This window comes from Eptatretus burgeri, chromosome 5 (assembly GCF_056783735.1).
Source record: "Eptatretus burgeri isolate ZD-2024b chromosome 5, Ebu_testis_v1, whole genome shotgun sequence".
NCBI lineage: Eukaryota > Metazoa > Chordata > Myxini > Myxiniformes > Myxinidae > Eptatretus > Eptatretus burgeri.
The window spans coordinates 21,916,813-21,932,515 of NC_140965.1; the positions used below are offsets into that span (position 1 = coordinate 21,916,813).

The 15,703-nt window shown below is 44.3% G+C and overlaps 1 protein-coding gene across 3 annotated transcripts in view; it reads left to right on the forward strand.

Annotated features, from left to right (window-relative positions):
* The first annotated feature begins 1,060 nt into the window (after positions 1-1,060).
* TMEM214 (transmembrane protein 214) overlaps positions 1,061-15,703 on the forward strand; it is a 36,517-nt gene continuing 21,874 nt past the window's right edge. For 2 of the 3 annotated variants that reach the window (XM_085881024.1, XM_085881025.1), the window contains exons 1-4: positions 1,061-1,337; positions 5,961-6,109; positions 6,919-7,069; positions 11,419-11,556. In XM_085881024.1, coding sequence (XP_085737150.1) covers positions 6,050-6,109; positions 6,919-7,069; positions 11,419-11,556 — 349 coding nt within the window. In that variant the 5' untranslated portion in view covers positions 1,061-1,337; positions 5,961-6,049. Of the gene's footprint in view, positions 1,338-5,960; positions 6,110-6,918; positions 7,070-11,418; positions 11,557-12,432; positions 12,980-15,703 lie in introns of those variants that run through there. The other variant, XM_085881026.1, reaches the window with a different exon arrangement.

Here is a 15,703-nt window from a genome sequence, read left to right on the forward strand (position 1 = left end):
AAAATCCACGTTTTCAAGCCGTCTCTCTCACTTTCGTGTGTGTGTGTGGGGGGGGGGGCGTGTTCGTTACCTTGAAGTGCCCCCTGTTGAAGTCATTGGGGATGAAACGTCGAGCTTTTCCTCCAGGGAATAATATTATCCTGTGGAAACAATCTATTTATTAATACTGAAGGACCCATTTTGTGCTCCTCCGAGCGGTCGCGTCACGTTATTCTCGGTCGTGTGACCTGGACTGAAAGAAACTTCGTACCTGTGAGAGGCATCGCACATAGTGGCAATAGTCAACTTTCAACTCTGAAGCAGAATAAACACTTTTCGTTTTACATTCGTTTGCATGGCGACGTGTGACGTCACCGCTGAGGCGTCAGGACGTCATGACATCATCGGTCATTCGGCGACGTCATTACGTCTGTCGTCGACAGACCGTGACCGCTGAGGTGTAATTCTACTCCTCGAAAATAGCGTCTGCAATGTAAAACCCTCTTCTGCACATGACTACCTCAGAATGCGAATTTGACACAAAAAATGTAACAAGAAACATTGTATCTTCTATCTATATATTAATACTGAAGGACCAATTTTGTGCTCCGTCTGCGACGGGGTTTCGGCTAGTAATTATTATTCTTGCAGCTTCTGTGGCCCAGCATCCTTCCTACAATCGAACTGAACTTCTAATTAACGTGAAATATTTTTGCCGTTCGTATTTTAAGCCTTATACGAGCTCGTTTATTTTGTCTTTCACTTGATTATTTCATCTAATTGTATCTATTTTGCGATTTTGTAATTAAACATGTCCACGACAATGTAGCTTGAGTGCTCGAGAGGGTGTATGTATATACTTTGTGTTATTTCATGATGCTGAGCACTCACATTACCTGATTATTAAATTATATGTTTAAATTATGATTTGTAAAACTTAGGAAAATTTAATTCTCTTTTTTTTTTAACTCTCCATATCACAAATTAAAAACAAGTTTTTCGCAGAGGAATGGAATTTTCACCAGGAATATTACTTGGGGTGTATCGTAGAATTAGCAGTTCGCTCGGATGTTGCTCTCCTTCCATTTTTCACGGAACGCTCCCTTTTTCACGACTTGCTCCAGATGATCCGGATAAAGCAAAACAAAGTCGTTTTAGTTTTTAATTAGTGGAAAGTTATCCTTATCCGGTATTTTATATTTAATTGCAAGAGGAATAAACCTGGATGTTAATTGAACGAGTATCTGCGGCAACGGTTTTTACCCGAACCGCCTTGTATTTGTATGTTGCCGTAAAGAGGGCTTTTTGAGCCTCTTTTTTTTAACCTCTGAAAGCGGTTTGTGCGCTGCGTTCGCAAGGTAAGTACATTGAATCGTGCAATTTAGGCCGAAACATTATTTGACAATTTTCGGTGAAATGTATTTTAATAATGGCTCCAAGATTCGTTGCAAAATGAATGAATCGATGGGTGATTGAATTCATTTCTGAAGGGAATTGTATCACGCTTGGTGATTGAAAGGATTCCTGGACATTGGAGATAAAAAAAAATTGTGCATAGATGAGGTTCATTACCTGAGGAGAAGACAAAGGGCACCGACCACGAGTGTATGAGTGGCAGAAAGTACAAGAAAGGGGAAAAGGGAGGAGAGAGAGGGTTTGTGAGAGGTGAAAAGAACAAGGGTAGGGAGAGGAGGAAGCTTGAGGTGATGGATGAGTGGCAGAAAGTACAAGAAAGGGGAGGAGAGGACAGAGAGAGGGGGTTTGTGAGAGGTGAAAAGAACAAGGGTAGGGAGAGGAGGAAGCTTGAGGTGATGGATGAGTGGCAGAAAGTACAAGAAAGGGGAGGAGAGGACAGAGAGAGGGGGTTTGTGAGAGGTGAAAAGAACAAGGGTAGAGAGAGGAGGAAGTATGAGGTGATGGATGAGTGCTGGAAAAGGGAGGAGAGCGTGAGGGTTTGTGAGATGTGAAAAGAACAAGGGTAGGGAGAGGAGGAAGTATGAGTGGTGGAAAAGAGAGGAGAGAGAGGGTTTGTGAGATGTGAAAAGAACAAGGGTAGGGAGAGGAGGAAGCATGAGGTGATGGATGAGTGGCAGAAAGTACAAGAAAAGGGAGCAGAGGACAGAGAGAGGGTTTGTGAGAGGTGAAAAGAACAAGGGTAGGGAGAGGAGGAAGCTTGAGGTGATGGATGAGTGGCAGAAAGTACAAGAAAGGGGAGAGAGAGGGTTTGTGAGAGGTGAAAAGAACAAGGGTAGGGAGAGGAGAAAGCATGAGGTGATGGAAGAGTGGCAGAAAAGGGAAAAGGAAGGAGAGAGAGGGTTTGTGAGAGGTGAACAGAACAAGGGTAGGGAGAGGAGGAAGCTTGAGGTGATGGATGAGTGGCAGAAAGGGGAGGAGAGAGAGGGTTTGTGAGAGGTGAAAAGAACAAGGGTAGGGAGAGGAGGAAGCATGAGGTGATGGAAGAGTGACAGAAAAGGGAAAAGGGAGGAGAGAGAGGGTTTGTGAGAGGTGAACAGAACAAGGGTAGGGAGAGGAGGAAGCATGAGGTGATGGATGAGTGGCAGAAAGTACAAGAAAAGGGAGCAGAGGACAGAGAGAGGGTTTGTGAGAGGTGAAAAGAACAAGGGTAGGGAGAGGAGGAAGTATGAGGTGATGGATGAGTGCTGGAAAAGGGAGGAGAGAGTGAGGGTTTGTGAGATGTGAAAAGAACAAGGGTAGGGAGAGGAGGAAGCATGAGTGGTGGAAAAGAGAGGAGAGAGAGAGGGTTTGTGAGATGTGAACAGAACAAGGGTAGGGAGAGGAGGAAGCATGAGGTGATGGATGAGTGGCAGAAAGTACAAGAAAGGGGAGGAGAGGACAGAGAGAGGGTTTGTAAGAGGTGAAAAGAACAAGGGTAGGGAGAGGAGGAAGTATGAGGTGATGGATGAGTGCTGGAAAAGGGAGGAGAGAGTGAGGGTTTGTGAGATGTGAAAAGAACAAGGGTAGGGAGAGGAGGAAGTATGAGTGGTGGAAAAGAGAGGAGAGAGAGAGGGTTTGTGAGATGTGAAAAGAACAAGGGTAGGGAGAGGAGGAAGCATGAGGTGATGGATGAGTGGCAGAAAGTACAAGAAAAGGGAGCAGAGGACAGAGAGAGGGTTTGTGAGAGGTGAAAAGAACAAGGGTAGGGAGAGGAGGAAGCTTGAGGTGATGGATGAGTGGCAGAAAGTACAAGAAAGGGGAGGAGAGAGAGGGTTTGTGAGAGGTGAAAAGAACAAGGGTAGGGAGAGGAGGAAGCATGAGGTGATGGAAGAGTGACAGAAAAGGGAAAAGGGAGGAGAGAGAGGGTTTGTGAGAGGTGAACAGAACAAGGGTAGGGAGAGGAGGAAGCATGAGGTGATGGATGAGTGGCAGAAAGTACAAGAAAAGGGAGCAGAGGACAGAGAGAGGGTTTGTGAGAGGTGAAAAGAACAAGGGTAGGGAGAGGAGGAAGTATGAGGTGATGGATGAGTGCTGGAAAAGGGAGGAGAGAGTGAGGGTTTGTGAGATGTGAAAAGAACAAGGGTAGGGAGAGGAGGAAGCATGAGTGGTGGAAAAGAGAGGAGAGAGAGAGGGTTTGTGAGATGTGAACAGAACAAGGGTAGGGAGAGGAGGAAGCATGAGGTGATGGATGAGTGGCAGAAAGTACAAGAAAGGGGAGGAGAGGACAGAGAGAGGGTTTGTAAGAGGTGAAAAGAACAAGGGTAGGGAGAGGAGGAAGTATGAGGTGATGGATGAGTGCTGGAAAAGGGAGGAGAGAGTGAGGGTTTGTGAGATGTGAAAAGAACAAGGGTAGGGAGAGGAGGAAGTATGAGTGGTGGAAAAGAGAGGAGAGAGAGGGTTTGTGAGATGTGAAAAGAACAAGGGTAGGGAGAGGAGGAAGCATGAGGTGATGGATGAGTGGCAGAAAGTACAAGAAAAGGGAGCAGAGGACAGAGAGAGGGTTTGTGAGAGGTGAAAAGAACAAGGGTAGGGAGAGGAGGAAGCATGAGGTGATGGAAGAGTGGCAGAAAAGGGAAAAGGGAGGAGAGAGAGGGTTTGTGAGAGGTGAACAGAACAAGGGTAGGGAGAGGAGGAAGCTTGAGGTGATGGATGAGCAGCACTGTTGAAAGACGAGGTAAAAGTAGGAAAATACCAGATACCTACTGGAAGTTGTTTCCACGTATGAGAGGATGGAGTGATGTGTGTTCGGCTTTGACTTCGGAAGGGAAACTTGGTTTTTGGATTCCTCAAACAACATGTGATGCTTGGTCAGGATTGGGGCAGATCTTTTGGGTGGGTGAAGAGCAAGACCCAGTTAACATGCTGATGTTTGGTCATTTAGCACCGCTGTTGACCCAAGTTAATTTTGTCACTACATTGGCCATTCTCTCAACATTTTTATACTTGTAGCTGATGGGCCGATGTCAGACTGTTGGCTGTGGAGGAGTGAGGCCAGAAAAAGGGATTTAGAAAAGTGACTCCATCGACCTACCTGTGGTGGACGACAAGCAGAGCTTGGTACTCGGTCTCTTACCGAAAGATGCCGATGTACGAATATCATTATATACCTCTAAACTGCCTCCAGGGGAGCAATATGTGAAGCATCTGTACCACCCCAAAAGTGGTGAGTTGTAGTGCATGATACTTTGGATGAAGGTCATGTCCACTATAATGAACTCTGGGTGGCTCAACTACTGAGTCAAATGTCAGGCCTGGCCAACCGGTTCATGAAAAACTTGTGCGAAGCCCCGGTCGACCCAAGTGGGAGTAGTTTTGGCCATTAAAGACGACGTGCCAAGTTTGGTGGAAATCCCTTAAGTTGTTCACAAGTTGTCAGGACGCATGTGTGGGTGTGGATTTCAGCTACAGGAGGCACAAAATTATCATCCTTTTATCTCTCAACCGCTATCTTTTCTGATTTTCTGGCTTCCACACAGTCATCAAGACACACATCTGAGGTCATGACCTCATGCAGAAATGGGTAAGGGAGACGTAGAAACGCCTGCCTCCTCTCCTATATTTTAAACGTCTGTGACATTGAGAGGTGAGAGCATGGAGGAATCTGATTGGCTAATGACCGTGCTGGTAGCAGTAAGATCTATCCCCCTTGTCCACCTCTGGTGACAAATCTCGAGGTGAAATTTTTCAGTGGCTGCTGTTCGTCTCATTGTGTGCACAATCTCTAATAATAATTCTGCGAGTAAAAGTTGTTGTTCAGTTTGTGATTCTTTGGAAAAATTTCGACGTTGACCTTTATTGTAACATGTATAAGCTCCAGGCTGTACCTCTGAAAAGGAATTGAAGTTTATTACTTCTGCCCACCAAAGGGGCACCAAAGGTTATGTTTTCACCCCTGTTTGTTTGTGTGCAGGATGTCTCAAAAAGTTATGGATGGATTCGGATTAAATTTGGTGGGCAGGTTGGGTGTGTGACTAGGACGAATTGATTAGATTTTGGTGAAGATCCGGATCTGGATACTCTTGTTTTTTTTTTTTTTTTTTTCGAAGTGAGTCTTTACCATTGAGAGATAGGCCCCCCCCAAAAAACGAAATATAGCACGATATCTCAGCTGGGGATGGATTCGGATGAAACTTGGTGGATCGATTGGGTGTCTGACCAAGGATGAATTGATTCGATTTTGGTGATGATCCAGATTCGGCCAGAGGTATGCACTCTACCAAGTGCCCTTCTAGTTCCAAATGTATTGCCTCACTCCCCCTCCTCTTGCCCCCTCCTCCACCCCCTCCCATTTTCTCAGCCTTAACTGTAAATAAAAGTTGTGTAAATGCTGAGAACTTCCCAAATGCCTGACTCTTGAGATATTTTACTCCTTGACTCGACTTGATTTTAAGACTTTGTCAATACTTGGTCTTGTGCATGCATCAGATAATATATAATTAATGTATACTTTCGTTATTGTAGGTATTTGAAGAAGCCCACTTTTATCATGTGTTTGTTTGCATGTGTTCCTGTTCCAAATGATTCAGACACCTCGTGCGTAACGATGACCTTGAAGCTGAATAAAAGTGTTTCTTGAAGGAACGTCTCTACAAACGAGCAGTGTTTGGCTGAGAACATGAAGCGGAAAGCGATGAAATGCCCATTCCATCCTTCCATGGAGCGTGCTGTTGCATCTGTACGTGGTTGGGAGATCCTAATCCTACTCTCCCCCCCCCTTACCCCTTCCCAATTCTCTGTTGTATCGGAGGATTACCTTTGTGGGAGGAATTTGTTTTGGTAATTGTGGAAGCAAGAAACGCACAAATATCTACGACTACTACATAAATTTAACAGGTCAACAGGTCGTTCACATTTCAGGTTCTACACATGTGCAACACACAAACTTGGGCGTTGTGGACTATCGAGCGATTTTAAAACAAAACAAAAAAAAAATTCAAACTTTTTTATTTTTCGAACATGTCTGGTGGACTGGTCATTTGGGTGCTGTCAAAGCTTCAGTAGTGACCAGTGCTTTTAGGCATATTATTTTCCCAAATGCATCCTGTGGCCGAGTGGTGACCGCGCCCATAGTTTTATCCCTAGCCAAGAAACTGCTCCGGCAGAAATGATGCAATGTACAGAGCATGGAACATGATGATTAATGTGTGCTTGCAGACAGGACAGCCAGCTTATTTTCCTTCTGAACATTGGCATGCCTGTGAATCGAGATGTTTTATGTAGTCATGGTGGGAGTAAACCCAGACTAGATGGCTTGAGACAAAGGCAAGGATGCAATGTCTGAGCTATCTACCATCTGCAATCGATTGATACTAACTTTTTTTTAAACTTAAATTTCTCACCAGGGATGAAAATGCTATCTGCCGATGTGGCACCTTACTGATTCCTCACATCTGGCCACCATTGTCTTCGAAAATAGATCAAGCATGAATCGAGAGATCTTTGCACAAATATGAGTTTTACACTCATTTTCATTTGCTTTTACAGCTGGATGTGGCCAACCTGAGAGGTGCTCTGCATCGGGACAAAGAAGAGCATCCCACGTGTCCGTGTGAATGGGTGAAGAACCTTGCTTTTGAGATCAACTCGAGGCTGCAAGCATTCGAACCTGAGAATGTTCTCTGCTCACACCCTGTCGGTGCGATCATTACTTTATCAACTTGTTATTGGGAGTTCTAGAAAATTCTCAATCTGGAGTTTCAACGCTGTGTGTGTTTTGTGTTGATGGTGTATATTTTAATTGTGCATGGATTTCATTGTTCCTCCAGTGAAATATTTTCCAATTTAGCCGTGGAATGTTATTTTTTTTTTTCTTTTTTAAATACTTCTGCCTTTGGATTGATCTGTCTTACAAAAAAAAAAACTTTTATCACCATGTTTTAACCTACCTTTCATTAAGAGCCACTTTCATATTCTGTAGGCAAAATTGGTGGGATGTTTGATGTCTCCTCCAATCACTCTTCCTCCTGTCTCATGTCACAAACATTCCCTTTTCTCCCTCTCATAACCTTTACATTCTCATCCCCCAACCCATCTCACTTATGGATTGTTTATCTTGTTCTTTCCTTCCTTATCTCAATCATCTCAATTTCACCCCCCTGCCCCTTCTTCCTTGCATACATAATATATAGCTGGCACTTTATATTAACATGCTCACAAAAAGGGGAACAAAGCAATACAGATGAGCAAAAAGCCTCGCATATGAAAGGTCGTCATGGAAGTTGCTAATGAAACGTGTTGCAAGCTTTTAAGTGATGGGCTGTTCACAGCCTCCCTGGGCAGTTCCACGACCTGTGCCTTCAGAACCTTTTGCAGAACATTGCTTATGTTGCAAGCTCTCGGAGCAGGCTACCAGATTGGGGAAGGGCTTGTCGGTTTTTTGTGGGTTATTTCAGACTCTGGTTGCATCTATGGTGCTGTAGTGCCTGTTAGAGGGTACCGTTGGAGTCTGTGTTCCCACAGGCTTGCTGCCAGAAAGCTTGAGGCCTGAACCAGGGTATAGCACCCTGGGAAGCTGGCCCATAATATTTGGTCACCTTCTCTGCCAGTTTGCAATTAGAGCCGCACCGTGTGCAGGATTCCGTGATGCTCTTCCGATGCCACTCGTTAGTGAAACCTGGAACACTCCTTGTTTGTATGCAAAATTCTTGAAGTCTCTTTACACATTCTTTATTTCCTCTGCCACCGAAGGTGAAGGAGGTTGTTTTCACCCCTTTGTTTGTCTGTTTGTTTGTGTGCAGGATATCTCAAAATGTTGTGGATGGATCCGGATGAAATTTTGTGAACAGGTTCGGTGTGTGACGAGGAAGAACTGATTCAATTTTGGTGAAGATCAGGATCTGATAATTTTTGAAGTGATTCTTCACCATTGAGAGATATGGCTAAACTGATACATAACAGGCTATCTCAAAAAGTTGGGAAGGATTCGGACGAAACTTGGTGGACACCTTGGGTGTGTGGCTGAGATGGATTTATTTGTTTTTGGTGAACATCCGGAACTGTGTGCAAGAATTATTTAATTTTTAAAGTGATTCTTCACCATTGAGAGATGGGGCCAAAAAAACGATATACTGTATCGCATTATATTTCAAAAATGTATTGGGCCCAATATGTTCTCGTGGATCAGACATTATGTGGCAGAGGTATGCGCTCTACCGAGTGCCCTTCTAATTTTATTGTGGGTCCATCATTTGCAGCACCCCATCCTACATTTCCACATCTTTCTTTCGCTTGGGGGTGGGTGGAGGGGGATCTTCTTGGTTTTTGGGAATGGCCCTTCCCTTGGAGCATTTTTTTTTTAACCTCCACCACCGAAGGTGAAGGTGGTTATGTTTTCACCCCTTTTCTGTCTGTTTGTGTGCAGGATATCTCAAAAATTTGTGGGCGAATCCGGGTGAAATTTTGTGTGACAGGTTCGGTGTCTGACAAGGACGAAATGAATAGATTTTGGCATCGATCCTGGTCCGGATCCGGCTGCTAGAATTTTGAAAGTGATTCTTCACCATTGAGAGATAGGGCCCAAAATGATATATAGCATGATACTTCAAAAATGTATTGGGCCCGATTATGTTCTCGTGGTTCAGGCATAACGTGGCGGAGGTATGCGCTCTACTGGTTGCCCTTCTAGTTTTTTAAAAATATATACAATGTCGAGGTTCATATGAGATCTAACACACAGAACGTGCGAGAAGGGGAGCAGGTGATGAGGGGCAAGAGAGGGAAGGAAAAAAAAAAACAGTGTGGAACAGACGTGAGGAGAACTGTGGAAGGGAGAGGGATGGGGCGGGGTACACAGGGTAAAGAAGATGGACACGACAGGACTTACATGACAGGGATTTTCAGGAAGGAAAGCAGGGAATTTGAAGTAGGTGGGTTTTGGGTGGATTAATGGGGAAAAGATAAGAGATGGTGGTGAACAGCTGTTTTGAGGACCTGGAGGGAAGAGTGCGATTGAAGAGTGTTGGCGTTTGTTCCAAAGGCGGGGGAAAAAAAAAGAGGAATGAAAGAGTGAAGGTGAGCAGTGATTCTTGATTTTGGTATTTTTATCAGAAGCGGGTTGCTGACGGACCTTGAGGGCCCTGCGGAAATATGGAGGGGCATATCGCAGACAGAGCGGGGTGGGGGAGGGGGGGGTTATGAGGCTGGAGAGGAGATGGTGGAAGACAGACCACCGACCTGCCTGCGATGAGAGAGTGAGAGACCCAAAGCCTCAGTCTCATTGCGGGAGATAGCAATGATCCTAAATGCCTTGGTTTCCACAGTGTGAATCCGAGGAAGGTGAGAGGCAGGAGCACCAGCCCAGAGGGGGAAAAGTACTCCATCAGGCTGCAGACGAAAGCTTTGTTTGTGGTCAGGAGCTGAAGTGTGCCAAGGAAGGACTTTGCATGATGGAGGATGCCCAGTTGGCGACTGGCTTTGGAGACCAGCTTGGAAATTTCACTTTCCCAGGAAAGATCATGGCAGATGGTGAGACACAGAAGCTTTTATTGAAGGACTTCTTCCAGAGGATTGTTGAGAAAGTATATGGGGGGAGGGAGGGGGGGTTTCAGATGGTCCTTTTGGATAGACACAGTGAGAGTGTGAGATTTGTCTGGGTTGAAAGACATGTTCCACGTGTTGGACCAGCTTGTGATTTTTATCCAGATCTGCAGAGAATAAAGATGCTACTGCTCGCTGATTTGAGGAATGGCAGAGGGTGGAGTCATCAGCAAAGAGATGAAGAGGATTTTCCAGAGATTCAGATAGATCATTGATGAAAACCAGAAAAAGAACAGGGCTTAGAACACTGCCTTGAGGAACTCCAACCTGGACAGGAAGATCGGATGAGAGAACTCCATTAAGAGCCACATGTTGGCTATGACGGGAGAGGAAGTCTGCGAACCATGAGTGGAGATGTCCTTGGATACCATTGGAAGACTTTTTGGTGGGCAGGGTGCCAGACTGCATCGAAAGCATGTGATGTGTCGAGGGAGATGGCTCTGATTTCATCTCGGGCATTGAGGAACTCCATCCATTGTTGGGAAGGCAGAAGCAGCATATCCAAAGTAGAGTGACCTGGTCTGAAACCAAATTGATGATCAAAAATCAAGCCATTGGAGAAGAGGAAGAATTTAATGTCTGAAGTAATGATGGATTCCATATCCTTGCTGATGATTGGGAGAAGGCTGATTGGTCTGTAGCTGCAGGGATATGTTTTTGCACCTTTTTATGCAGAACGGTAATGTTTTCTGATTTCCAAGAAGATGGCAGATGACCTTGAGCAAACGAGAGGGTGAATAGGAGAGACAGACAGATACAGAGACAGAGAGACAAACAGGTTTTTTTGGACACGTGGGTTGATACCGTCTGGACTGGTTGCTGAATCTGAGTTGAGGTTTGAATGCAAGCTCTCCACTTTCTCAAGAGAAAAGGACACAGAGTCCAGGAACAGCAGGGTGTGCGACTGGGTAAGGTGGGTACAGAAAGCGATGGGATTGGGACACAAGATTGGAAGCAAACATGGATTTTAAACATTTAGCCTATTCATTCATTGTGGAATTGGAGGAGAAAAGAGCACCAAAAAGAGTTGCTTTATCGGTCGGAGAGACAGCAATAGTATCATCGGAATGAAAAAGCGACAGAAGTTGTTGGAGATACTTTTAGCTAAGGACCAGAAAGATCTATTGGTGGGAGATGAGAGGTTGTCACATTTCTTTTGAATAAAAGGAATGCTTTGCCTCACGAATGACATGTTTGGAATGATATTTGTGCCATTATTTTGTTGAGAGGCATTCTGTCACTGTAAAGTGACCTGCAGCATGTGGGATTAATTGTGTTTGTCTCGCGGTATTTGGGGGGGGTATTTCTTGTGCAATACATCCATTGTAATATTTGAAACATTGTGTTTTTGTTGAGGAACAACATGAAATGGGGAGCACTGAAGGTCATTGTTTTGTATTTTGTATCGATCTGCAGTCTGTAACAATAACTGTTTTTCACTTTCCCAAGGTTATCCTCTAAGGGCTGCCAGTAAAGACTTGAAGACTGTCATGAAAGCATCTTTCAGACATCTCTCGCCTGTGCACCTGGAAAACATTTTTGAGCATTGCTTAGACAAAATAGCTGCATCTACCGGCAAGATAGCAGGTAGGAGTTTTGGAAAAGAACACATTGGTCAATTTTTTGTTTGAAAAAATACACTTCCTGAATACCACATGTGCCATGCCTAATACGCCCTCTAACATACTCTTAATGGAACTGGGGTGGCAGACACTGATACAACCATTTGTCTTTTACGGAGTATGTACACGCATCCCTACATCCCCTGTGAGGGTACGTTGTGATGTTCAAAGTTTTTAATTGAATGATCTGTTGGATGCAAGCCTTTGTCTTGGTTACTTTTGTCCAATGGAATGCGGTCCAAAGATGATGGCTGTTTACTTATTGTAGCGTCGACGGCTCAACCTAATGTCGAGCTCGTCGTGGCGGTAGGTTAAAGTCCCACGATGTTCTGAACGGCTCAACTGCTGAGGAGACATTTTGAATTGACGGCAGACAATGTGCGAGCAGTTCATGAGGGGAGACAGAGAGACAGAGACGCTTTACAGCTTTTAAGACCAACGGGTTTATTTCCTGAACCACAATAAATAAAGAAGAACCAGGGATGATGTAATTGAGAGGAGATGGTGGGTTGGGATGAAGGTGATGCAATTAATAAATAATTACATATAATGAGATAAAAATGTATCTAAAGAAATTAAGATACCTCACTCCGGATTCAGTCACAGACGGGGGGGGGGGGGGGGGCGGGAAGGGAACAAAAAACGGGGAACTCAGCTCTGGCGGCAGCAGGGATGAGCAGGCGATGAGAAGAAGACCCGGACGATGAGATAAAACGGGCAGAGGCTGGCAGAATCAGGCAGGCAAGATGAACAGGCATAGGACAAAGACAGGCAGGCAGGACAACCTCCTTAAAACTCCTTTTCCTCTGACTTTTTCCTCCCTCCATCATGTTCGCCTCAGACTCGCACACCCTCTCGATCATTCTCTCCAGACCAACTCCAACTGCCCGATCAGGCTCCTCCGACTTCTCCCAGGCAGTGCTCTGCCCCCTTGGGAGGCATCTATAACTCCTCCCTTGCTCTCAAGGCCATCCAAACTCTGTCCCCCTTTTCTCTCTTGCCAAGTCTCCAGGCACCCCTTGGTAGAGGTTTACATCAAGGTTTTGCACACAATTTCCTCACCATAATCCCCAACTAATTATTATCACGCACCAAACCCTTTATGGTGCACATTCAAACAAGACTATTCTTAAGCTAATGTTTCCCTACTTATACATTGATATGGCTAACGACTCACACATGGACCATGCTACTCTTGTACGTTCCTATCTGCTATGTGGGAATATCTAACCCCTCCCCCCTGCCGTAACAGTATGTATGGATTGTATTCCCCAACAGTATTCCTTGCTATCCCTGCTGTACATAATAATAATGATAATAAAACCCATTCACTGTGCCACATATCTTTCCTCGCCCGATTTTAAATAAATGCTTTGTATGGAAATGTTCGCAGCTCGTTTTTGTCTTTTCTTTCATTGGTCCAGCATGGTCCGTATCCTAGCTTAGCTGGGACGTTATTCCCCAATGATCTGTTTTGTAGCCGGTACGTCCTTGGCAGTTACGCTCGGCTGCATCTGATCCGGTAAGGCGATCCGGTTTGAACAAGGAGTACCGAGGGCGTGTCCCCCGGTAATTTGATCACGAGACCATTAGGTAACCGGTTGCTTTAGACGGAGGACCCCAAGTCACGTGGTTGAGTTATTGGTATTCATGGTCGATTAGCGACCCGCTGCGCCACGGAGTTATCCATGTGTGACCCTGCGATTCCAGACAGTCTGGTGGGAACCTAAGGTAGTTTCTCCCCTCGTGGCCTCCTTGCTCCGACCCCGGGTCCGCAACAATATATGTATATGTATATGTATATCTTTACCCTCATAACAAAAGTGCCAAAGTCATTTTTTCCAATTTTGAGAAAAAAACAAAACACTGCAGTAATTCTTCATTATGACTTCATTATGACTTGGAAATTGTACCAATGACTTGGGCATATTGACACAAGAAGTGATTTAGGCAGAAAATCTCAAAACCTGGAAAAAATGACCGGCACTTTTGTTGTGAGGGTGACTATGTATGCAAGTATATGTATGTGTGTATATGTATATATGTATGTATATGTATATATGTATGTATATGTATATATGTATGTGTATGTATATATGTATGTATATATATATGTATATATGTATGTATATGTATATATGTATGTATATATGTATGTATATATGTATGTATATGTATATATGTATGTGTATGTATATATGTATGTATATATATATGTATGTATATGTATATATGTATATATGTATGTATATATGTATGTATATATGTATGTATGTATATATATATATATATATATATATATATATATATATATATATATATATATATATATATATGTATGTGTATATATATATCTTCTTTCGGCTGCTCCCGTTCGGGGTCGCCACAGCGGATCATCCGTATGATCCGCATAGTGATTTGGCACATGTTTTATGCCGGATGCCCTTCCTGACGCAACCCTGGTCGCCTCTTACAACGCAGGGATATGGTACACCTATTTTAACCGGGGTATACACCGGCCCAGTACACTGGTACTCATTTCGCCGACCTCGGAAGGATGACAGGCTGAGTCAACCCCCTGGTGTATTAATTCAGTGGCCTAACGGGGCTTGAACTCAGGACTTTTTGGATCCCAAGCCGCTGCCCTAACCACTGCGCCAACACCAGGCTCATATATATATATATATATATATATATATATATATATATATATATATATATATATATATATATATATATATCTATCACACATACGAGAAATGGAGACGTTTTGAAGGACATTATCAGAAAAAGAAAACCACAAAGCTTTTCGTTGTGCTCTCTTCAGGTGAAATTCGCACAAAGTGAGTGTCATGAAAAAGTACAGTTTAATAGACACCTAGCAACAAAGTCAATTCTGATTGGACATTCTCTACGAATGCATCATCACCTCCCAATGGTCTAAATGGCAGGAGCCTGTTCAGTGTTCAGCTCTCCAATTGGCTCCAATCTACATATATATTGTTGCGGACCCGGGGTAAGTGCGAGAAGGCCACAAGGGGGGAAAGCTACTTTAGGTTCCAACCAGACTCTCTGGAATCGCAGCTGAACACTGAACAGACTCCTCCCACCTGGACCATTGTGAGGTGATGACGCATTCGTAGAGAACGTCCAATCAGAATTGACTTTGTTGGTATGTATGTATGTATGTATGTATGTGTTGCTGCGGTTTTGAGAAATCACTATTGTAAATGTGGACGCATGACACGTAGGTCCTTCAGTGTAGTTATTTCCGTAATAAATGTTTGGAATAGTCCCTTACCTTTACATTAGTCAGTGGAATCCAAATTGCGTTGGAACGGGTAGAATAGGATTCACCTCCTCTTTTACTTTTGCACATGGAAGGTCGTCGGCAACGCTTTGGCACCCATTTGATGTGGGCGTGTGCCGATCCCTTCCTTACATTCCCTTTGTCGTTAATTTCCCTCTCTCTCTTCTTTATCGTTAATTTCCTCTCTGTCTCTGTCTCTATCTCTGTCTCTGTCTCTGTCTGTCTCTGTCTCTCTCTTCTCACACCACACATAAGTACATGCACTTTTATTTAATACAGACTAGTTTGACACGATCTCTTACTAGACGCACGTAAGGCAATCAAGACATTAAGTACAGTTGCGTAACCTCAAACTCCCCCACTCGAAAGGAGATCCCTCATCCCGAAACCCTCAACCTGTAACCCCATTGTAAGCCTTTGTGATGGCTATCATCCGCCCACGCGATGTTTGGTCAGCATTGACTTGAGAGGCATTGGCTCCATGAGTTTCCCCATAATCGTTCTTGCGCGCTTTTGGCACTGCGCACCTTGAACCAGCCAAATGCTCACTCACCTTAAGCAGTGGCAAGCGAGGTCTGACTATTATGACAACTGGAAGCCCCGAATGAGAGGACTCGCTGCAGAAACTCGAATGGGCGGGGCTAGGGAGACAAAATGCCAATCTGCGTGCAGGTCCCGCCCAATGAGGCGCACATTCTCAAAGCTTCCAGGTTGGTCTTATAAAAGAGCAAACCTCGGAGCATTTTTGTTTTTCTTCTCTTTCAATGGTCATTTGCACTCCCTCTTTTAACAGACACCACGG